This window comes from Hippocampus zosterae, chromosome 6 (assembly GCF_025434085.1).
Source record: "Hippocampus zosterae strain Florida chromosome 6, ASM2543408v3, whole genome shotgun sequence".
Taxonomy (NCBI): domain Eukaryota; kingdom Metazoa; phylum Chordata; class Actinopteri; order Syngnathiformes; family Syngnathidae; genus Hippocampus; species Hippocampus zosterae.
This window is the reverse complement of record NC_067456.1, coordinates 22862295-22888450: the sequence shown is the minus strand read 5'-3', so window position 1 is coordinate 22888450 and position 26156 is coordinate 22862295. Positions and strand designations below refer to the sequence as shown.

The window sequence follows — 26156 nt, the reverse complement described above, 5'->3', positions numbered from 1 at the left end:
AATCGCATCACCACTGAAATAGACTGCCTTGAACTCTGGAAAGAGCACTTCAGCAACCTCCTTCATCCCCCTCCAGTTCCCACCGACCTCCGTCTTGTCACTGCTGCCAACTCTACCACCCCCAGCCCCAACTGCAAAACTGACCCAGTCACAATCGACGAAGTCAGAGCAGCAATGAAATCACTAAAAAATCACAAGGCCCCTGGAATCTGTGCCATCACCGCAGAGCTGCTCAAAGAAGGTGGTGACTCCATGGCCCAGTGGCTCACCCACATCATTAACCATGTGTGGGTGGCAGAACAGCCCCCCACAGACTGGACCCGAGGCATCATCCTGCCATTCTGGAAGCGGAAAGGCGACAAGCAACTCTGCAACAACTACAGAGGCATCTCACTGCTCTCCATACCCGCAAAACTGTTCACCCGGATCCTTCTCACCCGCGCCCTTCCCGCCATTAGAAGCCATCGCTGCCCCCAACAAGCTGGCTTCATGCCCAACCGGTCCACCCTAGATCACATCTCAGCAGTTAGACTCATTGTTGAGAAGGTTAGAGAGTTTCGGAAGGACCAACATCTTTTTATAGCCTTCATAGATCTCAAAGCTGCCTTTGATACAGTCGACCACCTCTCCCTTTGGAACATTCTGAAATACCTTGGAGTGCCACCCAAAATAACCACATTGTTCCAGCGACTCTACAACAACTCAGAGAGCTGTGTTCGTGTGAATGGGAAGGACTCAGAGTGGTTCCCCATTAACAGCGGGGTCAGACAGGGCTGCGTGGCCGGTCCTGATCTATTTAACTGTGTCATTGACCACCTTATGATCCGAGTCCGGGAGCAAGTCTCAGGCGTGTCGCTCGGCAACTTCCACCTGACCGACCTTGAATACGCTGATGACACCACCCTGTTCAGCAACTCCCTCCAACACCTCAGCAGTGCCCTCTCCATATACCAAACAGAAGCAGCAAAGCTGGGCCTCCAAGTAAGCTGGCAGAAAACCAAACTTATGTATATCGGTGACGGACCCAACCCCTCCCCCCTGATCTTTGGCACAGACGAAGTGCAATTTGTCAACTCCATCATCTACCTGGGCTCCACTATTACCAGCAGCGGCGATCTGAAGCCAGAGATTGACCGCAGACGCGCCCTCGCGGCCGCGGCAATGCAGTCACTGTGGCGGCCCCTCTGGCGCCACCACTCAGTGTCCCAAAAGACCAAGATACGCATTTATAACGCAGCAGTTCTTCCCATCCTCCTGTATGGTGCAGAATCCTGGCCATTAAGCAAGACCCAGGCCAAGAGGATCGACAGCTTTGACAGCAGGTCACTAAGAACCATCTTGAACATCAGCTGGCACCTCCATGTTTCCAACTCAGACCTCCGAAAACATACCCTTCAGCCCCCTGCATCCCGACTGGCCGCTCAGAGGCGCATCCGTTGGCTTGGTCATCTCCTCCGATTACCCCCGGAACACCCAACTCGTGCCATCTTCTCATTTGATCCAGCGACAGCCGGCTGGAAAAGGCCACGCGGCAGACCCCACACCAGATGGCTTGATGTCATCAGAGAAGATCTCAAACACCAGGGCCTTACCCTGGAGGATGCAGCGGACCTGGCCCATGACCGTGGTCATTGGCGGACCCTGGTGAAGCTGATCGGCTCTACGCACTGCGACGACCCAGCCGAATGAGACTGGGCCCCCGCGTCGCAAGAGCATTATTATTATTATTATTAGGCGGCCCGGTAGTCCAGTGGTTAGCACGTCGGCTTCACAGTGCAAAGGTACCGGGTTCGATTCCAGCTCTGGCCTCCCTGTGTGGAGTTTGCATGTTCTCCCCGGGCTTGCGTGGGTTTTCTCCGGGTGCTCCGGTTTCCTCCCACATTCCAAAAACATGCGTGGCAGGCTGATTGAACACTCTAAATTGTCCCTAGGTGTGAGTATGAGTGCGAATGGTTGTTCGTTTCTGTGTGCCCTGCGATTGGCTGGCAACCGATTCAGGGTGCCCCCCGCCTACTGCCCGAAGACAGCTGGGATAGGCTCCAGCACTCCCCGCGACCCTAGTGAGGATCAAGCGGCTCGGAAGATGAATGAATGAATGAATAAAAAGCTCCATGGCACACAAGCAGGACTATTGACATCCTTGAAACTCAAGAGATGGGATGACATGCATTCCTCTAAGGAATCAACCTGTTGCATTTTGGCAATCGCAAAGACTGACGGATAGTCGAATATGAGTTTGTAATTTATTTTGTTATTCATTGGAAATATTATTGCATGACCACCAATTACTTTGTGAGTACTTTTTGAAAACCAAATCCATTTAAATTTGATATTTTTTTTAAAATCTTAGACGTTGTGCTGCCAGTCTATATAGTTAAAGGCATTCAATTTCAGTGCTGGCTGAGAGAGTCATGAATGCAGAGCCTAAAATAGAGGCATGAGTCAGAGGAGGGGAGGATATATCAGTCAGCAAACACTTTTTACTGAGCGACAACAGCTTATAAAATCACTTCACACCCACACAGCGAGTCTGGTGTCAAATTCATGCCGGTGTGTATGCAAAGTATCTCCTGTGACCTTTGCAGCAAAAATAAAAAATAAAAAAATAATAATAAAAAAGAAAAAAGTCATTGCATATTGATGCAGGTATAAATTGTAAATCAGAATGAGGTGCACCTCTCGGTTAAAAGCCTGGTATTTCGAAGTCTGATCAGGCACTCACACAAACAGGCACACAAAGAAACGTTTTTCCTTGCCTCCGACACATACGGTACACTCTCACACACAGATGGCAAGAACCCCAATACGAAGCATTAAGTAAAGACACTGAGTGAGTTCCTTGAACCACAGTTCCACCAAGTATTCTGCTTCAGTTTGACGAGCTAAATCCTTGACTGGCTTCTGGATCCTGACTTCACCTAAAAGCCTTCCATTTTCTTAAAGCTCACAGTGCGGATTAAAATCCGGTGCCCCTTGTGTATGGTTATTACGGTAATATGTGGACCCCAAAATGGCTCCTTGCTAGACACATACTGTACTTACAACGCAGAGTTCAAACTTAAGGCAATCGGGTTACGCAGTTGAACACGGAAACGAGTCAATGTTACAACTTGCTGTTGGTTAAGTGAATTGTGTCACTCCTTTATTAAATAAGTTTTACTGGCATCTGATCGTTCCGTTTGCATTTCCTTCAGCGTAGCTCCATCTAGTGGATGCATTGTAGATTGCGTCTTATAATGCGGTACATCCAATATATGAAAAAAACAAAAACGAAATAGGCCATTCATTAAAGGTGCGCCTCATAATCCAGTGCTCATTTTAGTGTGGAAAATACAGTTTGTTTGTTTTTTATCTACGAAAGAAAAGAACAAAGGCAGCAAGACCCACAAACAAGCGAAGAACGAAGGCCAGGAAAAGCATTTCAAGGAGAGACATTTCTGGGATTTTTATCTAAATATACAAAATTAGATATTACTTCAAAAACATTTACTTGTCCAAATATATCTCAAATAAAATTGTTAAATGCCACATTTGGGCAAAGCTGAAAGTCTGTACTTGTCTACAAAATCATGTCTTGAGTGTATGAATTCAAATCTCTTCCATTTTATGCTACACAAAGGCCAGAAGTACACCAACAATGGCAAAGTTGTTCTGTGTCAAGTCCCGTAGAAGTAAATCAACCTTTCTGAATCTTAAATGTTATGATCAATATTATGGCATGACTTATGTCACTAATGTTCCCTTCACCGATTTCAAATGATCTTTAATTGTCAAGAAAGTTCTTTGAAAGATACACACTGCTTTTGATATCTGATCCAATGTTCTTGAGGGGGCTTTGAAAAGAAAGTTACATTCATCCATTATCTAAATCGCTTTATCCTCACGGGGGTCGCTGGCGTGCCAGAGCCTATCCCAGCTGACTTCGGGTTATAGGTAGGGGACACCCTGAACTGGTTGCCAGCCAAACTCAAAACCACAGTGAATTTTCCTTCTTTCGTATTTGACTTTACAGGTGTTCCAAGACTGTCGTAGCTCATCACACAGGGGATATGTTTTGAATTAATAATAATAATACTGCTACTACTAATAATAGTAATAACAATAATAATAATGATGATTACTATTATAATGACGATGATGATTATTATTACTAGGTAGCATTGTAAAATCAACATTGTTTCTTTCGGGAAAGGGCAAATCCATATTTCCTAGGCAAGAAGATTACGGTAGTTTGTTGTTGTGCGACAGGGTTGTTGTTCAGCGGACGGTTTAGCTTTACACAGGACAGGACAGGAAAGCCAGGACAGGGTACCTCTCGATCACGGTGGCTGCATCCTGCTCTCTTTTCCGTCTCTTTTTCTCGGCAATGCCCCGGAAAGCCCTGCCAGAATGTCAAAGTGTTAAGCATGTACCGAGAAGGGTACGGGGGTAAAATTACGCTTCAACACGACCCGATTTGATGAGTTTTTCTGTCTGAACCAAATCTAATTCAAGGGTTAAACGTGTGAGCTGAGCTTGAATAGCTTCATCATTTTGCTTTTAAGAGGAAAGTGAATCAGTATAGGTTGTATCGAGGTGAATGAAGTTCTTAGAGTTATTTATGGATTGGCGAAAGTTATTGCAGAATGCACATTTTATACAGTACGGAAACACACCCACACACACACACACACACTTGGAGGACCACAACACAAGATAGCAAAGAGACATGTTTTTAACTTAGAAACTAAATTTCAAGTTTGCCTTCTCAATATTATTATTACTGGTATTGTAGATTGATAACCCGGAATTTTAGACAAGATTGAATTGGACCAAACCATTTGAAGGACTGCACATCTTGGTCAGTGAGCACTGTCATTTGACCCTAAAGAGGACAGCAGTGGCTCCGTTATGATGTCAAACAGAATGAGCATCAAGTTGCCCTGTGTATTAAATATCAAGTCATACCCGGCAGTCAGGTTTTGACTGACAAGAGCCACCAATGCACAAGAAATGTCTGTACAGTGAATATTGTCACTGCCCAGCCCGTGAAAAGACCTTTTCTCCACTGAATGCAAACAATTTGTCTTCCTCATGCTGTTTGTTTGTTGTCAAGCAGGTTCCATTTTACATACAAGAATGTCAACAGGACTCAAAGATTCTCATCAGATTGTCACAAGAATACAATTATTTCTACATGATTTCTAGATTCATCATGTTTGGGTTAGTCCTGTTTCCTACATACAGTTCATCTTCTTGTATCCATCAGATGCAGCGACGATTTACTGAAGGTGGCAATGGGTGTTTTTTCAAACAAGCAAATGCGTGTTCTCAACATTACATTACATGCATCATCATGAATATTCTTTTTTTATACCAGGACTGAGTATGTACATTTCACCTAACGGAATCACTGTGGCATTTCTTGACTTATTTGTAATGTATAAGGAGTATACATTATACCAATTTTGCTGATTTATTTTGCCAATTGTGCACCTTTGTTTTCTGATGGAAATACTCAGTCCAGCAAACAATGTGGTTCAAGAGGACAAAGGAAAGTGAATAGCACAGAGGTACAAGAGACAATCATGGAGGGAGGGGAAAAAAAGGTTCAAGATGCGATACTTGAAGTGAAACAAACAAGATGCCAAATATGCAGAGTGTGGGTGTGTGAAGGAATTACTCACGATATTCTACAGTCGTGATTTTGAAAGCCGCCACAGAGAAAGAAGTGGAAGAAGACAAGATTTAAGGTCAGCCAGAAATACAGCCAGCCAAATATTCAGTAGATATCCGTTGAATTGCATCATGTGACACCTCACAGGGGAGTTCGCGTGCGGCATGATCCCTCACCCAAATATTTTTGCTGAGCGACTCGAGCAGAAAACAAGAGCGTCTTTGCATACCCCATCTTTCAAATCAACAAATTACATGTGATCATAATATCGCAATAAAATTTAAAGGAAATCAATATATTAAAACTTCACATTTTAGAGTGCCCTTTTATTGCGGGCCACCAAAGGCCCACATGTGCTATAATCCAGTTTTTTAATCAGCAGACCTGACAGGAACTTGATCGAAAATGATACACATTGAGGGAGAAGAAATGTAGATTCTATGCTGTACTTACGCTTGCATGGTGGTAGTTGCTGTCTGAAAACTCAACATATTCTCTTTGGGGAACCAGCTATCAGAACTGTCTTCTGAAATCACAAATATTAGAAAGTAGAATAACCACAAGTCAGTTTTACTGAAGTGCATAATGCTCTTTAACGAAATAAGCAGTTTTTCTGCATTAGTTGAAGGTATACCGTATCATCTGACCTTCCAATGATTACCTTTTCCAAGGACAGCTTTCATGTAACATATAGTTATGCAAATGTAAATACATCCATACATATATTTTGTTTCACTTGGAGAGTATATAAGTTAAATTTGGGCAGGACCCACCCTGGATTGAGATTCAAACCATGAACCTAAAAACTGTAAGGAAGACCTGGTCACTAGTAGGACCTAGTGTTGCCAAATTGGAAAATCATTCATCCTAAATATAGATAAATATCGATAAACCTCAGATGAACACATAACATACTCGATCTGTTGTGATTCATGAAGCAACTCCTTCGCTAAAATGCAGAAGCATTCTGAAAACAACTACAGTACTTTATTCGTTTTGCAAGGAGTTATTGCCACAAATATTTCCAAGTGTTTCAATAACGGGCTAAACAATTTTTTCTAGACACTACTTCTGCATTTCTGGTCCTAAGTCAGGTCAGATAGTCACTAGCTTTCTTGCGATGCTGATCTGAACAAACAGCATAGAAAATGAGTGGATAGATTACTACCTATAATTATTTGACCCATTATGACTTCTAACATGCATTACCCCTGTCATCAGTAGATGTTCTTTCATCACTGTACATCCTCTCCAGTTTCTTATGGTGTTTCCTCCCATTCCGTGGTGAGGTATCCAGGTCCAAGGAGCGCTGGCTTTGACACGGGGCACGAATGCAGGCCACACAGTCTGGAGTGCTGTCATCTCTTGAACCTCTTTTCCTCATGCCCCAATCTCGTATATTACTAGCACTGTTAGAGCTCTGCAGTGACTGAGATGAAGACAAAGGCCCCCCACGATTCTGGTGGCCATGGTAACTGCGGTGATGACTACTACGGTTGTGGCTACCCCGGGTTGATGCAGATGATCGCTGGTCAGGGTAAGATGAGTTGTCGTATTGCGCTTGGGAAAGTGGGTCATCCTTGCCACACTTCAGCACCTCCAATTCCAGGCTTTCCTCACTGCCTTGGCCCAGAGTCATCCTCACCTCTTTTGTGATTGTGTACACCCTAGCTGGCTTCACTGTCACACTACCCTGTGCTTCTCTGGCACTTGGTGGGTTCTCTGTGGAGAGGCTTCGCTCAGCAGAGAGTCTACGTTTAGAAGGTGCCTGAGCTTTGAGTGGGTTAGCCTGAGGTTGGGCTTGTATCTGGGCACTACGATTAGATTGTCCAGCCTTGCTTGATTTTACTATGGGTAAAGAGTTGCTCTGTGGTGGCAGATTGTTGTTGTACAAGTGACTGGCGTCTGGAGAGTCACAGGTATGGCCAAGGAAGGTGTCAGACAACAGATGATCTACAGAAAAAAATGAAAATGAGAATAGGAAAGTCAGTGGATGCCATTTTAAGATAGAAAAATAAAATCCAATGATTGACTACAATTTTATTGTCCAGGTTGACTACAAAGAAGTCTAAGATTCCAATATTCTAAGCGAAAATGGAAAATGTAAGACAAAATGGAGTTGGTAAAATCTTCATCCAAACAACATAACAGCAACTTTTCTTCTGTAAGATTTAGGAATGGGACATTGGGAATGTTGTCCATTCACCCAGAGTAACATTTGTGAAGTCTAAGGTCACTAATGTTCGATGAGATGGCTTGGTTGACAACAAGTTCTAGTTGATCTCAAATGTGTTGAGGGAAGAGCTCCTTGCTTTGTTCACATTCCACTCATTAAAAGTTGCATGAATGGTAACATTTTATGGAAGAACTTGCTGTCCAAAGTGGGGGGAAACAAAACATTGAATTCAGGTGAATCAACATGGTCAAATGACCTCACCTACCTGCTCTGTTGCGATTCTCTGCATTTGTATTGGACAAATATTCTCCAAATGCTCTGGCAGCCCTGTTAAGACACGAGAAGTACACATGAAATAAAATTAAGTCTGCAACTGTCAAAGCCTAGATTTCCATTTTGTGACCACCATTACACTCTAAAAAGACATCCCCTTTATCAAAGATGGAGAGAAACCCTGGGCATGTCCGCAGACAACAGGCCCTGAATGGCAGCTGCAGGTTGACCCAGCACAGAAATGATTAGCACCTCTGAGGCTTCACAACACCTGCTCATGCTGGAACTTAATGCCCTGGGAAGAGCAGATTGAGCAAACAGATGAAATAAAACATGCCAAATATCAGGAACTGGTGGAGGCATGCGGGTGCAAGGGCTGGAGGTTTTTCTATGAGCCCAAAGAAGTTGGCTGTCGAGACTTTGCTCTCTGCAAATTCCTCCACCAATTGGGCATTACAGGGGCGCCCGAGAAAACGACCATCCAATCTGTGAGCGACGCTCAGAGAAAGCCAAAGAAATGCTGTGACAGACCTATGAGTTGCTACTGGGTCTAAAAATGGGACCTGGTCACCCCTTGGTTGCCTGAGGGAGAGAGTCTGATTTTGCAAGATCTGGAACACCCAGGATACACCACTCACTGCGTCACTTTGCAAGAGATGTTTCTGAGAACGTTTGTGAGGCCCTTTCATAGACAAAGGTGTCAACTTGATGATACCACCATACAAGATCTGTATGAGGCTATTTCCTAATGCTCCAGTCAGACCTAACGTGGGTTGAGGATATAAAGTCAAGGAAGGTTGTGCGAGTAGATGGGAATGTGTGCCGGGCAACACGAATGATGCATCTGATGCGACATAAGTATGAGCACTAAAAACTTGGCATTTCTTGTGACCTGTTGTATCGGTCATATGCCTGTGCAGGAGTTTTTTACCTCACTCAAATTATCCTCAAAATGAGGGTAGTTCAAGCATGGTTTTTTTCCTCCCCCCCTCCCTCCCTTGTGGTTTCTTTCTGACTTTCGGTTGGGTGAACGCTGGCGCATTTTTGGCTGCCGCTGCTCAACCTGTATTGTTTTGTGATTTTTTTGTTATTGTAAAGTGTCCTTGGGTGTCTTGAAAGGCGCTTATAAATAAAATTTATTATTATTATTATTTTCTCCAGATTGCTGCCGTGTGAAAATGTGAATGCAAGGTGGCCAATCGGTGTCGAGAATGACTGACTTCGTCTCACACACACGTTGCCATATGTGGGCACTGACGGGTACACAGCACAGCCAACTTCCGATACCAGCAGTCAATTGCTCTTACGGTAATTGCCTGGAGCAGGAGAACCCGATAGGTCAATGTCTGTGCACCAACATTTGTTGATATCAATACAGTATCCGTCACCGGATTTCTTCCCCGAACAGGACTCACCGTCAGCTCAAAACAACTGTATAGTTCATTGATCTCAAAGGCTGAGCCTGGCATGTTGTCTATTAGGTTTGCCATCTAACTGTCATCTATCACCACAGTATAACAGTATTTATAAAGTGAGTACTGACCTGGCACACAGCTTTGAAAGCTGCAACACAGTTCATCTGTTGAGCTGGGAGACCATACAGGTAACTTTGACACTTTATGTTCCAACAATAAAAGCATGAAATAAATATATAAATTAACATTGTTCTATGCGGCCACGTTGTCGACTGGTTAGCGTGTCGACCTCACAGTGCAGAGGTCGTGATTTCGATCCCAGCTCTGGCCAGGATCGAACCCCCTGTGTGGAGTATGCATGTTTTGCCCGGGCCTGCGTGGGTTTTATCCGGGTATTCCGTTTTCCTCCCACATTCCACAGAACATGCATGGCAGGCTAGTTGAACACTCTAAATTGTCCCTAGGTGTGACTGTGAGCGCAGATGGTTGTTCGTCCCTGTGTACCCTGCAATTGGTTGACAATAGTTTCCTTGTTCAGGGTGACCCCGCCTACTGCCCGAAGACGGCTAAGATAGGCTCCAGCACCCCCTGCTACCCTTGTGAGGATAAAGCGGATGGATGGATGGATGGTTCTGTAAGATGTTCAAAACATGTTTTTGTGATGTGACTGTTGAACTGAAATACGAATAAAGGATATCTTATCTTATCTTATCCCTCTTATTAGTAAATTCCCTTTACGGCTCTGATGCCCTTCCAATCTGCATAGTAATTAGGATGGTTCAGGATGGAGCGCTACTCCACTTTGCATTGTCTAACTCGGAAACAGGTTCTTCTGGATAACAGGTACCTTACATATTAGTGAAGCCACAGCCAACTTCGTGCATGAACCTAATTTGGTGCCAGAAACTCTTAACAGAGCATTGTGAGCCACATAAGCCAAATTTCTGGAGAACAGAGCTTGACTCTTGACCTGTATCAAATACAAAGCTGCTGGATGCACGTCAGAGAAAGTCTACATGTATCATGAAACATGTTTCCAAGACACACCACTATAAGAAAGCCCGACTTGAATTTGTTTTCCAAAAATTTATTTTGCTAAAAATTGAATGATGGTGTGAAAACTATTAGCGGTATGTATATTTGCCCCTTTTAACTGAACTACGTTATTGCTCCTCAAATATCTTGAAATGAATTTGCTGTTCACAATTATTTGTCACTTTATTTTGATCCATCCATCCATCCATCCATCATCTACCGCTTATCCGGGGCCGGGTCGCGGGGGCAACAGCTTTAGCAGGGAAGCCCAGACTTCCCTCTCCCTAGCTACTTCTTCCAGCTCTCCCCGGGGGATCCCGAGTCGTTCCCAGGCAAGCTGGGTGACATAGTCTCTCCAGCGTGTCCTGGGTCTTCCTCGGGGTCTCCTCCCGGTGGGACATGACCGGAACACCTCACCGGGGAGGCGCTCAGGAGGCATCCGAATCAGATGCCCAAGCCACCTCATCTGGCTCCTCTCGATGTGGAGGAGAAGCGGCTCGACTCGGAGCCCCTCCCGGATGACTGAGCTTCTCACCTTATCTCTAAGGGAGAGCCCGGACACCCTGCGGAGAAAACTCATTTCGGCCGCTTGTATCCGGGATCTCGTTCTTTCGGTCACGACCCATAGCTCGTGACCATAGGTGAGGGTTGGGACGTAGATCGACCGGTAAATTGAGAGCTTCGCCCTTTGGCTCAGCTCCTTCTTCACCACGACAGACCGATACAACGTCCGCATCACAGCAGACGCTGCACCGATCCGCCTGTCGATCTCCCGCTCCCTCCTGCCCTCACTCGTGAACAAGACCCCAAGATACTTAAACTCCTCCACTCGGGGCAAGATCTCCCCCCCGACCCGGAGGGGGCATTCCACCCTTTTCCGACTGAGGACCATGGTTTCAGATTTGGAGGTGCTGATTTTCATCCCAACCGCTTCACACTCGGCTGCAAAACGCTCCAGTGAGAGTTGGAGAGCCCCGTTTGAAGGAGCCAACAGCACCACATCATCTGCAAAAAGCAGGGATGTAATACTGAGGCCCCCAAAACGTACCCCCTCAACGCTTCGGCTGCGCCTAGAAATTCTGTCCATAAAGGTTATGAACAGAATCGGCGACAAAGGGCAGCCTTGGCGGAGTCCTACCCCCACTGGAAACGATTTCGTCTTACTGCCGGCAATGCGAACCAAACTCTGACATCGGTGGTATAGTGACCGAACAGCCCGTATCAGGGGGTTCGGCACCCTATACCCACGAAGCACCCCCCACAGAACTCCCCGAGGGACACGGTCAAACGCCTTCTCCAAGTCCACAAAACACATGTAGACTGGTTGGGCGAATTCCCACATACCCTCAAGGACACTGCTAAGGGTGTAGAGCTGGTCCACTGTTCCACGGCCGGGACGAAAACCACACTCCTCCTCCTCAATCTGAGGCTCGACTTCCTGACGGACCCTCCTCTCCAGCACCCCTGAATAGACCTTACCAGGGAGGCTGAGGAGTGTGATCCCTCTGTAGTTGGAACACACCCTCCGGTCCCCCTTTTTAAAAAGAGGGACTACCACCCCGGTCTGCCAATCCAGAGGCACTCTCCCTGTTGACCACGCGATGTTGCAGAGGCGTGTCAACCAGGACAGCCCCACAACATCCAGAGCCTTGAGGAACTCCGGGCGGATCTCATCCACCCCTGGGGCCTTGCCACCGAGGAGCTTTTTAACCACATCGGTGACTTCAACCACAGAGATAGGAGAGCCCACCTCAGAGTCCCCAGGCTCTGCTTCCTCCAAGGAAGGCGTGTTGGTGGAGTTGAGGAGGTCTTCGAAGTACTCTGCCCACCGGTTCACAACGTCCCGAGTCGAAGTCAGCAGCGCCCCATCCCCACTGTACACAGTGTTAGTGGCGCACTGCTTCCCCCTCCTGAGACGTCGGATGGTGGACCAGAATTTCCTCGAAGCCGTCCGGAAGTCGGCTTCCATGGCCTCAACGAACTCTTCCCACGCTCGAGTTTTTGCCTCGGCGACCACCGAAGCAGCGGTCCGCTTGGCCAGTCGATACCCGTCAGCTGCCTCTGGGGTCCCACAGGCCATAAAGGCTCGATAGGACTCCTTCTTCAGCTTGACGGCATCCCTTACTGCTGGTGTCCACCAGCGAGTACGGGGATTGCCGCCACGACAGGCACCAACCACCTTACGGCCACAACTCAGATTGGCCGCCTCAACAATAGAGGCACGGAACATGGTCCACTTGGGCTCAATGTCCCCCGCCTCCCCCGGAACATGGGAAAAGCTCTGTCGGAGGTGGGAGTTGAAACTCCTTCTGACAGGGGATTCTGCCAGACGCTCCAAACAAACCCTCACTATACGTTTGGGTCTGCCAGGACGGACCGGCATCTTCCCCCACCATCGGAGCCTACTCACCACCAGGTGGTGATCAGTTGACAGCTCCGCCCCTCTCTTCACCCGAGTGTCCAGAACATGCGGCCGCAAATCCGATGATACAACTACAAAGTCGATCATCGAACTGCGGCCTAGGGTGTCCTGGTGCCAAGTGCACATATGGACACCCTTATGTTTGAACAAGGTGTTCGTTATGGACAATCCGTGACGAGCACAGAAGTCCAATAACAAAACACCACTCGGGTTCTGATCGGGGGGGCCGTTCCTCCCAGGCACGCCCCTCCAGGTATCACTGTCATTGCCCACGTGAGCATTGAAGTCCCCCAGCAGAACAAGGGAGTCCCCAGCAGGAGTACTCTCCAGCACACCCTCCAAGGACTCCAAAAAGGGTGGGTATGCTGAGCTGCTGTTTGGTGCATATGCACAAACAACAGTCAGGACCCGTCCACCCACCCGAAGGCGGAGGGAGGCAACCCTCTCGTCTACCGGTGTGAACCCCAATGTACAGGCACTGAGCCGGGGGGCAATGAGTATGCCCACACCTGCTCTGCGCCTCTCACCGTGAGCAACTCCAGAGTGGAAGAGAGTCCAACCCCTCTCGAGAGAACTGGTACCAGAACCCAGGCTGTGTGTGGAGGCAAGTCCGACTATATCCAGTCGGAAATTCTCTGCCTCACAGACCAGCTCGGGCTCCTTCCCTGCCAGAGAGGTGACATTCCATGTCCCAAGAGCTAGCTTCTGCAGCCGAGGATCGGACCGCCAGGGTCCCCGCCTTTGGCTGCTGCCCAGCTCACATTGCACCCGACCCCTTTGGCCCCTCTCACGGGTGGTGAGCCCATGGGAAGGGGGACCCACGTTGCCTCTTCGGGCTGTGCCCGGCCGGGCCCCATGGGTGTAGGCCAGGCCACCAGGCGCCTGCCAACGAGCCCCACCTCCAGGCCTGGCTCCAGAGGGGGGCCCCGGTGACCCGCGTCCGGGCAAGGGAAACCTAGATCCATTTATTTCACTCATCATTGGGGTCTTTGAGCCGTGCTTTGTCTGGCCCCTCACCTAGAACCTGTTTGCCATGGGTGACCCTGCCAGGGGCATAAAGCCCCAGACAACTTAGCTTCTAGGATCATTGGGACACAGAAACCCCTCCACCACGGTAAGGTGACGGCTCACGGAGGGGCTTTATTTTGATCTAGAATTTTATTTAGATTGTCCAGTTGACCTTCACACAGTCAAGGACACATCCCGCAAATAGTAAAGGTCACACAGGCACGCACATACGCACAGGCACACGTGTACAAAATCACGTGATTAGTCAGACAACACAGGTCTAGTATTGCAATAGGTAGATTCTTACACAGTTGTACTGAGCAGCACACATACAAATAAATAGGTTACACATGCACTGTACAGCAGGCTGTCGACAAGCACTCAAACATAAATCTCCCGGGGCTCCAATCAAATGGAATAGCTGTGTTGATGCTGTAGCCTATATGCCTTCTTGCTATGACACTCTAAGTAATTAAATATGAGGCTGCATTTCCAGTGAAGACTCCCCTCCCGGCTTGGATGAATCGGGGGGAGAAGGAGGCAGGACATGGGGAAGAAAATGCAATCATCCTTAATCTATCTGCATGACTCAGAGCACGCCTTATAAAAAATCCATATGCTAGCCTCTGAAGAGAGTGATGTCAACATGTTCACAGCCCAGTTCACAGAGGACAAAGCAAAGCAATGTTCAAAGTCAGCCCTGGACTTGATGACTTTGTCTTGTCCTGAATGCAATGTCACTTTCCTGCCAGACAGTTTGAAATATTGAATCTGAAGTGGATCGACAAAGCAAATGCACAAAAATACACAATATCCCACGTTATGGGATGTATAGAAGACAAATGATTTTGTTTGTAGATGCTGACTGGTTGACAGATCAGACAATAATTCATCTCTTCATGTAAATTGAATCATACAAATTGGCTCATGAAAAAGAGAATCATGAACTCTGTTTGAACCAAAAGCATATTGTCATCACTGAATCTTTTCAATTGAATCACATGGCTGTGAGTTTCCCTTCCATTTCAGCACTTAGTCCTTGGTGAACGGCACACAAAAATGAGGAAACGCAGTACTATCGATATACTAGTGTGATGAAACTGTCCGATTGTGCTTCATCTTGCTATGGCTGAGTGCAGCTGTACGATCAGCAGCTCTGCCATGTGCTTTTGGATTTTTTTTTCTACTGCATGTTTTCAGCCATGTGACATGGAGGGGGAGGAGGGAGCATAAGAAATACGGTGACAAGCGTCTGTAAGACCAAAATAGAAAGTAAGCGCAGAGTGGGAAGTGGGATGATGATAAGAAAAATAAGCAAGGAATTTGTATTAAACAAGAGAGACGATAGATGAAGACAAAGATCCAAAAAATGGATAATGTTATGTGCAAGGGTGGTACTCAAATGAGGTAAATGATTACTCGTCCACATTATTGTGGAGAAGAGGGACAAGTCGATGTATATGTTGAACAGTGTGGCGTATAAATGCCTCCCAGTGGGAGACATTAATGAGCAATGAATGGCACAAAGCTGGAGGGGCAAATATAGGCGCCTCCGTTGGTATGAAAGAAGGAACGGGGCTTTTGTTTACATGAGGTGCTTTCATGGTGGGGGGTGATGCTTTCATACAACGGTACTGTATATGAACGCACAAGGTACAGAGAGCTTTAAAGGAGCCTGAAACACATAACAAATGCAGTGCAGTCTTATTTACTGTAAGCATACTACACAGTACAAGAGAACACATTGTTTGCTTTCACTTCAGTTGAGCAAATCTGAGATATCATATTATATAGATAATATAGATATAATTCTTAATTATATTGGTAGGATTTTTATCCAAGCTGTCTTCGGGCAGGATGCAGGGGACACCCTGAACTGGTTGTCAGCCAATCGCAAGGCACACATAGACAAAAGACCATTTGCACACACAGACAATCACATCCCATTAGCCTGCCATGCACGCTTTTGCAATGTGTGAGGAAACCGGAGGAGCCAGAGAAAACCAACACAGGCACGGTGCGAACAAACAAACTCCACACACGAAGGCCCGAGCACCTCTGCACTGTGAGGGGGACTTGCTATCCACTAGAAGGAATATATCCATCTATCCATTTTCCAAACTGCTTTATCCACACAAGGGTCGCGGGGGTTGCTGGAGCCTATCCCAGCTGTCTTCGGGCAATAGGCAGGGGAACCCCTGAACTGGTTGCCAGCCAATCGCAGGGCACACACAGACAAACAACCATGCATGCTCATACTCACACCTGGGGACAATTTTGCGTGTTCAATCAGCCTGCTATGCAAGGTTTTGGAATGTGGGAGGAAACCAGAGTACCCGGAGAAAACCCACGCAGGCCTGGGGAGAACACGCAAACTCCACACAGGGAGACCGGAGCTGGAATTGAACCCGGTACTTCTGCACTGTGAGGTCGACGCGCTAACCACTGGAGCACGGGCTGCCTTAGAGTGATCAATCAACCTGTTATGCATGTTTTTGGTATGTGGGAGGTGTACCTGGAAAAAAAAACACGCAGGCATGGGGAGAGCATGCAAACTCCACATAGGAAGTCTGGGGGCGGATAGAAACCCACGACCTTTGCACTGTGAGGCGGACGTTCTAAGTTGACCATTGTGCCACCCTTACAGTATAAGGTTACAGGTTTTAGATTATATCATTATATTCAATGGGTAGGTAAGTAAGCAGGCAAGAAGGAAGGAATGGAAAGAAGGAAGGGAGAAAGGAAGCAAGGAAGGAAGGAAATAACTAATTAATATGCCCACTACCCAAGCTCTCTACTCGAAGCACGGCATTGTGCACAGCTTTTCCTTCCAGGTGCTTTCATTTGCCCAATGGGTCAAACGAGTTGAAAGTCTTGTATCACCAGGGCAGTCCCTCAAATTAGAGTAAAATCCACATACACTCCACGGTCTTCCCCCACCAAGTTTGCTTTACTCTGTGGTGTTCATAAGTTTTGGACCTATACCCTTGAAATTCATCTCCTCTAACGACACCAACTAAAAGACACATCTTTTGACAGCAAAACCAGTTTTTGATCATCTGCTTGGTCAGCGAGTTCGTCAGCTCGTTCCCTCTGCTAGTATTCGCTACATGAGCCAGACCTAGTCTTTCTGCTTAGGTGGCTATTGAACCAGAGATCATCCAGGCAGCCGCCAAGCTTGTGTGTTGTCCAGGGAAACCAAGACAACGAAAGTCTTTGTACAATGATGAAATCAATTTCAGCTGAACTTGATGGAGAAACACCATTTACAAACCTGTGATGGAGCGACTCCGCAAGGAGTGGGTTGCAAAAAACTGCATGCAAAACATCTCATCCAATTTGTATGGTATGAGGTTGGACAACCATTTCTGCAGACGGCCCAGGGTTTCAAATGGCAAGACAGAGAGGAGATTTGGCGAAACAACACAGCCAAAGCTAGCCAATCATCAACCCTAATGTACTGTATGTCATGGATCATGTCATGTATAACAGCACCTCAAAACTAATATCAGGAGTTTCCAAAATACATTAATGTCTAATCCCATAAATTCATTTTTGGGTAAATGAATTAAGTGTAATTAGATGGAAGGATGGGAAGCTAGATCAAGAGTGAGAATGCCTTCTTTGGGGTGGGGTAGGTGGGGTTAAGGATAAAGTAGAAATCTGTGGTGAGACATTTTTCTTAAATTTTTCATGTTCCCAAATGTCATTGTAATAAAGCAATTGCTTCAAGAAAGTTCCAAAAAAGCCCAGGACATTACTTGCATGACTGCCCCGACAAAAATCCACCCCAAGTAATACACACATTAACCTCTTAAACCTTCAACTCCAGTCTTCACTTAATCCTTTCAGTGCATAGGGCCAGTATCAAGACTATACATCCTCTTATTAACATTACAATGACACTTTCTACAAAGGATACAATGTCATGCCAACCAGTCAATATTCCAATATATTGTCATTACATTTATCCTTTCATGGCCATTATGTTACAAGTATTTGACCCCCAACAGGTAAGTCGATGAGGTCAACGATTTACATTTGGAGAGCTATTCCAACGGCGGCCACATAACTTAAAATGTTACCAAAGAAAGTGCTGTAGTCTACAGTGCTGTATCACAAATCTATACTAACGCAATAGTAAAGTCACAAACAGTAAATATTTGTCTAAAAAATAAACATTTTCGAGGGCATGCTAAACTATCATATACACAAGTTTCCGTTTTGTGAAACTAACACTTGCATGTCAGTAAGAACAATGATTTGTTCTTCTTTCAATGTCTTTCAGTGCACCATCGAATTTTAACTCTGTGGGAGAATACTGAAGTTGTTGGGGGGCTGCGTGCATGAGCTGTAAATACAGAGAGCACACAGCGCCATTTGTAGACATTCTCAACCAATTGTCCACATCTTCCGCAGGCTCATGTTTGAATTTTCCACTCTGCCTGGTGTGGGACTCTACGTGGTACAGCAATGTGTGGGAAAACTACTTCCATCCATCCACCCATCATCTGTACTGGTTATCCCCACTAGGGTCGCAGGTGCACTGGGACCTATCCCAGCTGACTTTGGAAGAGAAGCCAAGTACACCTTCAGCTGGTCATGCAGGTTTGGTTATGTGTTTATATCTTCAATAAATCGATCAATCAAGCTGGTGACCAGAGAATCACAGGACACATGGACAAAAAAAGAAAAAAAAAACCCAATCAACTCACATTTATGCCTATAGAAAACAGAGTTTTGAATGAACCTAGATTCCACATTACGGGAATTTGGAGGAAACATCCAAACTCCACACAGACAGGCTGATGCGCGGATTTGAACCCACAGTGTTACTGTGAGACAAATTTGTGCTGACCAATCATCCACTGTATTGCCCGAAAAAAACTAAAAGAGAAAAGTTTAAAAAAAAAATACTAATGTTAAAGCTGGGTGACAAAAACTACAAATGTTACTGATGTTTCCTTTGCACTGCACTAGAAGCCTTTGTTTTTGGAATTTTCCAGGTGATAAAATAAAATAAGGTACTGTTTATAAAAACGCATCTCATTATTTTTCAATGCAAAATGCCCAAGTTTTATGCACAGTATTATGCAGTTGAAATTCACAAGGATATGTGACTGGGCGGGTGTGGCTCGGTTGGTATAGCCGGTCGTCAACTGGCTGAAGGGTCTGCTGTTCAAATACCGGCTCCGACTGTCTGCAATTAGAATGTCCTGAACTCTAAATTGTCTCCATGTCGGCATTGTAAATGAAACCTGCTCTGAAATGCCGTATCTGGTTCACCAAAGAATACCAACAGTTTGATTTCTCAGAGAAAAGTGAGCTCTTCTCCTGCCATTCACAGTAACAATACATGAGTATCATTCGTAGGCTTTGATTGGAACACTGACTGGGATTCAAAGACATTATCATGGTTTAATTGCCATTAAACCTTTAATTATTTGTCAGTGACGGTGCAGGAAAAACTGTGGAACACATTTTCCTGAAATGAAGTCCGTAAATAACGTAGACTATGAATCTGTCAGATGCTTCTAAAAGTATCAGGGAAAAAAAGAACATTCAGACACAGAGGCACTAAGTTAATATTACCATTTCCTTTGCATACCGGTACATTTGTTTGACCAATTAGCCAGTCTCTTGAGAGGGCCGACAAATAACTGAATTTGAAATGAATACGGCATCCAAGCCACACACACGACAGATTCAAGGCTTCTTCAGGCCGGTTGCGAGTTCACAAATCAAAGCGCATTCGAGTCGGCTTTTAAACTGAGAACACACTGTTCTGACACAATGACCTTAAGTTGCAGTCCGCACCAATTCAAAATGAAATGTTGTTACAATTAGTGCAAGTCCACTGAGACCAGCTGGAGGTTATTACTTTTTTCAGTGAACAAATACAAATCAAAACTTCTGCATGTTACAATATACATTACATGGAAACAACCTAAAATATAAATTTGGTTTGTAAAGGTAGCTTACTTCGGTTACTTGGCTTTTCTCTAGGATGGTTTACTGCACTTTGGAAGCTCTCAGTCCTGTAAAAGGTACACTAAACCAAAATTTCTACTTTATTTATTTTTTTAATCAAAGCAAAAAAAACTTTTAGTAGAGGTTTAATAATTGCATATAAATCTCATAAATACACGCGACTGCCCCCGTTAGCCTGAAACTAGATGGTAATTTAAATATAATTTCATTCCATGCACTCTACGCTTATTTCCTTTCTGCTCTTTCAAATTGTAGTAGAAGTCGAACCGTTTTCCACAACGACGTTTGGAACACGACGAGCGAGCAGTCCAGTCAGTCCAAATTATTCTCTGCTACGGTACAATATTCTTCAATGCATATTTAAATGTGAGGAGGGGTTTCTTTTAGTCTGGCAATTAAAAGTGAAAAAAACAAACAAACAAACACACACACACACACAAAAGAGGCGCGTCTATTATTTCACAAGTCTCGACCACATGTTTTTCCAAGCATCACTTGAATCTCTCATACTCACTCGCAATGTTCTGCAGCAGTTCACACACGGTACAGCTTTATTTTAATTAAATATGAGCTCATAATTGTGGCGACTCACCGAACTTTTGCGGCCACGGATGATATCGCATCACTCCTCAGACTCTTCCTTTTGGACGCCGCAGTTCCCATGCTGAAGTGGACACGAAACGAAGAGAAAGCGCGGACCATTCCCCACTGTTCGACGAGAGAAATTAACAAGAAAAAAAAAAGAAAGGGGAAAGACAATCAGTCACAATTTCAAGTTTTCGTATTTGACCTAATTACGCGTAGTAGCAGCTGCAGTGCTGCGAACTGGGAGAGGAGCCGCGTGCGAGAGACGTGATGCTCAGCTCCGCACTCACGTAGCCACGAGTCCGGAAAGGAAGTTAGGACCATATATGGAAGAGCAACCCCCCCCCCCCCCCGTCTCGTGCGCACGTGCACTGAGTGGGCGTGGGCAGAAGTTGAAGAGGATGTCAATAACAAAGGTACTTGACAAGACTGACAAATCGAATTGAGCAAGCTTTCAACTCAATTTTCTTCCATATCAAATCAATATTCTCATCTGAAATGCCATGGATCACTCGTGATTCTGTGCTCTCAACAAAAAACATTTACAAACCCAATTCCAATAAGTCTGGACATTGTGTAATTTGCAAATCAAGTTCAACTTGGATTGAATCGAATACACTACAAAGACAGGATATTTGATGTACAAACTGATTAACTTTATTGTTTTGGGCAAATAATCATTCACTTAGAAATTTATGGCCGCACCACATTCCTTCCACAAAACCTGGGACAGGGTCATGTTTAGTTAACACTATTACATCACCTTGTCTGAACACCATTCAATAAACGTTTGGAATCTGAAGACACTCATTGTTGAAGCTTTGTTTTATTGAGGTATGTATCAAAATGAAGTGACATGAAATTAAAATGCAAACAAAATATATAGCGATGTAACCATTCTCTGATCGGTTACAGTAATTTTATCGGAATTTGTTAGAAACCTGATTGTCAACCTGAATGTACATTATTTTTCTGGCTCAGTATAGTTAAACATATTAAATATGTTTCGGTAATTGTTGATTCCCCAAATATTTGTTAGGTATACAAGTTACTCGGTATTCGCCGTCTTGTACTAATAATGAATGTATCCTTTTCATTAGCGGTGAGTGGAAAGTTTCAGAAACTTGCTGAGAATTTGTTTGTTGAAATCGGGACTGCAACTAATTATCTCAGATTTGGAGAGTTCCATTAACCTGCCATGCATGTTTTTGGAAAACCGGAATAACCGCAGAAAACACACGCAGGCACGGGGAGAACATGCAAACTCCACACAGGAAGGCCGGACCTCTGCACTGTCGCCCACCGGGCCGCCTGAGGCCATTGTAGTCACCATAAAATCGGCAAAAAATATTGCTAAAATAGACTTCTATAATGCAATCAAAAAGCAATGGTTAGATATTAATGCAGTGATTATACATCTCCAAGGCAAAAGTAAACAATGTTCACAAACACTTCACTTTGCCACGTCCAACCACATCCAATATGGCCATTGTGCTCACATTGACCACCTGACTGAACGGGTGTCTACAGCAGAATATACAAGGAAAACTTGTGAAAGGAAATTGATAATCATTTTTGATGTCCAAAAGGGTTGTGGCTGCTAAAGTTTCTTTATGAAAGAGGTATGAACGTTTCTTCCGCTGCCGACACTCAGGTAATACGTCCCTCCTCACTTTTCATAATTTGACAACAGTCTAAATACATTATGTAAGAAACTAATATTGGATTAAAAGAAGGTGGGATATCAGATTCAGTCATCCACTGGCAGTTTCCAAGTTCTGACCTCAAAGCGTTCGAGGCAAATGTAAACAGCAAAGATGGCTGATTCCAATAAATTGTTTATTGTTCCGGATCATCACAACCACTGTTGGGCATGTTAGTTTAAAACTAATTATAGTTACACAAAAAACAGCTGTGTTACTGACTTTTGTAAAAGTAATTAGTTACTCAGATTTTTCTGTTTGATGGTGTAAAATATGTTAAAAATCGCTGAATGAACAATAAAAAAATATATACATACAGTATGTTTGAAAATTTGGCATTTATTTGAACTCATAAAATTGCATTTGCCATATGTATAGAAATATAATCGTATACAGTGTGACCCAGTGGCGTTCCATCAGGGACAGCAAGGTCTAATGGCCTAAACATTCTCAGAAAAGTACATTTAATAAACTACTTTTCTTTTCGTACTTAAAATTTTCTAACATTTTAAGTTATGTGGCCGCCGTTGGAATGTTTAGCGCACAGGGGCGCTGAGAATAACATAAATTTAATTTGTTATTTTATTTTCATAAATATGTGAACAAAATTATTCTCTGTATTCTTTACGTCATATTATTTCCACTTAGTCGAGTGGCTTTCAATGTTATTTGAAATAGCATTGAAATAGCCACTCGATAAATACCGGTAACGTATTTATTATGGTAGAGTTTTTAACCAATCATATTTCAGATATAAACTAAATTTGCTTGGGGCCTTCAGATTAAACAGAGCAAGCCCCTGTGTGCTGTAAATGAACGGGCACAGTCAGCTCGCAATAGCCAATCAGATCATGAGTCTGGTACCAGGGCCAGCTACAAGGATTTACGTCGACACCGGACGTGCGCGTTCGGTGATTGGATTAGCGCCTGCTAGAGAGAGCTGTTGCTGCATTTTGACCCAAAATGGCCAAAGGAGAAGACTTGATCTGGTTACAGGACTACTTTCCACACAATTTTCAAGACAGACCTTCCACTGGATTTACCAATTGAAGTTGTTTTACCAAGGCAGCAAGGAAACATCAGAGCACGGCTGGCACTTACAAGCTATGGTGTGTTTCAAAATGTTTGGGGACACTCACGTAGATCTGCAGCTCAGCGAACAGGCACTACTACATTGGTGAGTAAATTAATTTTATTTTACATTTCTTCTTGTTATTTTATTTTGTTAGTATTAATGGTAATGAAATAAAATGACAAAGATACAAAAATGTATGAAATAAATCAGCTCACCTGCAATTTATAATGGCGCATTGTAGTCAACTTTGTGCACTAAAATTCGTTCAATCTCAACTGCTCACATTTTCAGTTATTTGCTGTTGTATAGCCGATTCTCAAAATGCAAGTGATCTGTTAATTCTATTTTCAAAGAATATTTGTTTTGTTATTGTGTGGTTGGTCTCTTAAATGAAACTACGACATTGCGCAATTTATTGGACATACTTGTTTATGATCACACAGCGTAATTTGGGTGGCATTTTGTTTAGTATTTTTAAAATATGTGTATTTTTGACAATATCTGTACATTTAGTTTCCTGCTCTTAATTGTGAATGCATACTTAATGGTTTGAAATTCTCCTGAAATGAAGTGCTGCCTGACGAGCCTATACTGCAGGGGTGCCCGTTAGGTAGATCCTGATCTACCGGTAGATCTAAGACAGGTCCCAAGTAGATCCGAGGAGTGTCGAGAAGAAAAAAAACAAACAACCATTTGTCTGTCTTTGTACATGTTAGTAATATATTTTTTGTGTTAATATACACTGCACACTAATCAGTCTCATTTTCACTAAAAAAATATTTAAAAAATAAAATAAAGCAGGTAAATCTTAAATTTGTGTGTGTGTGTGTGTGCGTGCGTGTGGTAAGGGTAGATCCCGTGAGGATAGTTGATCAAAAAGTTTGGGCACCCCTGCTATATTGTGTTGTTGTATGTATGTGACGTCATTGAAGGCCTAAGGTTGAAATGCACGGCCTGCCACTGGTATGACCCCGCATGTACAATTTAGACCCGCAGGGATAAACTTAATCATAAAAAGTAATAAAGGAAAATCGGGCCATTATTGCTCTGTACTTTTACATGATTGCACTATAAAGTGAGCTTGATTCAACCCTGAAACATTCAACAAGAACAAATATGCTAATATCCAATTTCTAGACGGAGCTTGTTGGATGCTGGAAGCAAGTGGCCGTTTACGTTTACATGCATCAATGTCTACTATCGCTATAAACTGGCACAGACATTCTACAAGCCTGCGTGAATGCAGCATGAAGCTGCAAACATGCGCACCCACGAGCGAGTACGCAACATGAACACACGACCACGAGTCTGAGCAATTATGAGCTGATTAAACTGCAACGTCAGCATAGAAGCACACAATTATGGTGCTTGTGCTTTCCATAACTAGGAAGTCATTTTGCTCAATGCCACCCGACTTCCACCCGCTTCCATAAAATAAAATTCATACATCAATCAATCAAACTTTATTGACAGAGCACTTTTCATGGATAAAAACACAACTCAAACTTTGACTGCTCACCTTTTGTCACTTTATTTTGAAGTGACATGAAAGAGACCTATCAAATGAGAAATGCATCCAGTCGTGCTGCTGTATAAAATTATCACATGTAAACAAAAGCAAAGTGCATATTTTTGCCTGCATATCGATATAATTCTAAATAAGATGCATAAAAAAGAATGCTGCTGACAAAAAATGGATTAAAAAATTGAATATTCTAGGCCACTGCTCCCTGTTGTGAGGCAGTAACATTTCCTGTTCAGCGGTCTATTTAGCATTGTTTTGTATGAATTTTCTTTCCTGACAATAATGCAATTGCCTGCTATTTTGCTGATCAAAGTTGGATCTGCTCTGCTTTAATGCCATTCCAGCGAGACCTCGGTCAAGTGTACTCAATCACTCAAGAGTTTTTTATTCCGGGCTGTGTCCAAATGTCCACCCTTATCCTCTAACCTCTCGTTCACTATATCTACCTCTATAAAGTAGGCCCATTCTTTTATTTGGCAATTTGGACTTCCAGCCAACTACTTTCTCCTCATCACTTAATACGCAATGGTGCATTAGGATTGTTGTGACTAAAAACTATTTATTATCCATCCATTTTCCAAACCGCATTATCCTCACTAGGGTCGCGGGGGGTGCTGGAGCCTATCCCAGCTGTCTTCAGGCAGTTGGCGGGGGACAACCTGAACCGGTTGCCAGCCAAACACAGGGCACACACAGACGAACAACCATCCACGCTCACACCACACCGAGGGACAATTTAGAGTGTTCAATCAGCCTGCCCTGCATGGTTTTGGAATGTTGGAGGAAACCGGAATCCCCTGAGAAAACCCACGCAGGCACGGAGAGAACATGCAAACTTCACACAGGGAGGCCGGAGCTGGAATCGAACCTGGTACCTCTTGAATTGTGTGGTCGACGCGCGAACCACTGGACCACTCGGCCGCCCACTATTTATTATGAACTGCTATTTATTAGCAACTGTTATTTATTTCTTTGGACACTTTTTCAATGAAATAAAATGAATTATATCTGTGTGTCTAGTTTCTGTATCACTTTGATCTTTGCGCTTGCGTTTTCCTGCTTGCAGTGCAATCCTGGTCTATAATAATCTTTTGAGTGAACATTGATGCCCACTACTTCTCCAAATGCATTGTTGGTAATTTTTAGTGCCCTACATTTATCCTCCATGGACATTCGGACAGCCTTATAAAATGGAGGAACCCCTTAATAGCACACTAAATAGGAACTAGTGTGCATACTTGGAAACAGCCCCGGGCTTTCACGATGACATTACATTAGTTTAGCAATTAGCA

General features: G+C 44.3%; 1 protein-coding gene across 3 annotated transcripts in view; it reads right to left on the bottom strand.

Moving 5' to 3' along the window:
- Positions 1-20869, bottom strand: part of nsmfb (NMDA receptor synaptonuclear signaling and neuronal migration factor b) — a 41941-nt gene extending 21072 nt beyond the window's left edge. Inside the window, exons 1-5 of one of the 3 annotated variants that reach the window (XM_052068232.1) lie at positions 20569-20869; positions 8098-8159; positions 6866-7609; positions 6110-6182; positions 4313-4381 (exon numbers count right to left, since the gene is read on the bottom strand). In XM_052068232.1, coding sequence (XP_051924192.1) covers positions 4313-4381; positions 6110-6182; positions 6866-7609; positions 8098-8159; positions 20569-20678 — 1058 coding nt within the window. In that variant the 5' untranslated portion in view covers positions 20679-20869. The remainder of the gene's footprint in view (positions 1-4312; positions 4382-6109; positions 6183-6865; positions 7610-8097; positions 8160-20568) is intronic. The other 2 variants (XM_052068233.1, XM_052068234.1) reach the window with 2 other exon arrangements.
- Between the last annotated feature and the right edge of the window lie 5287 nt (positions 20870-26156).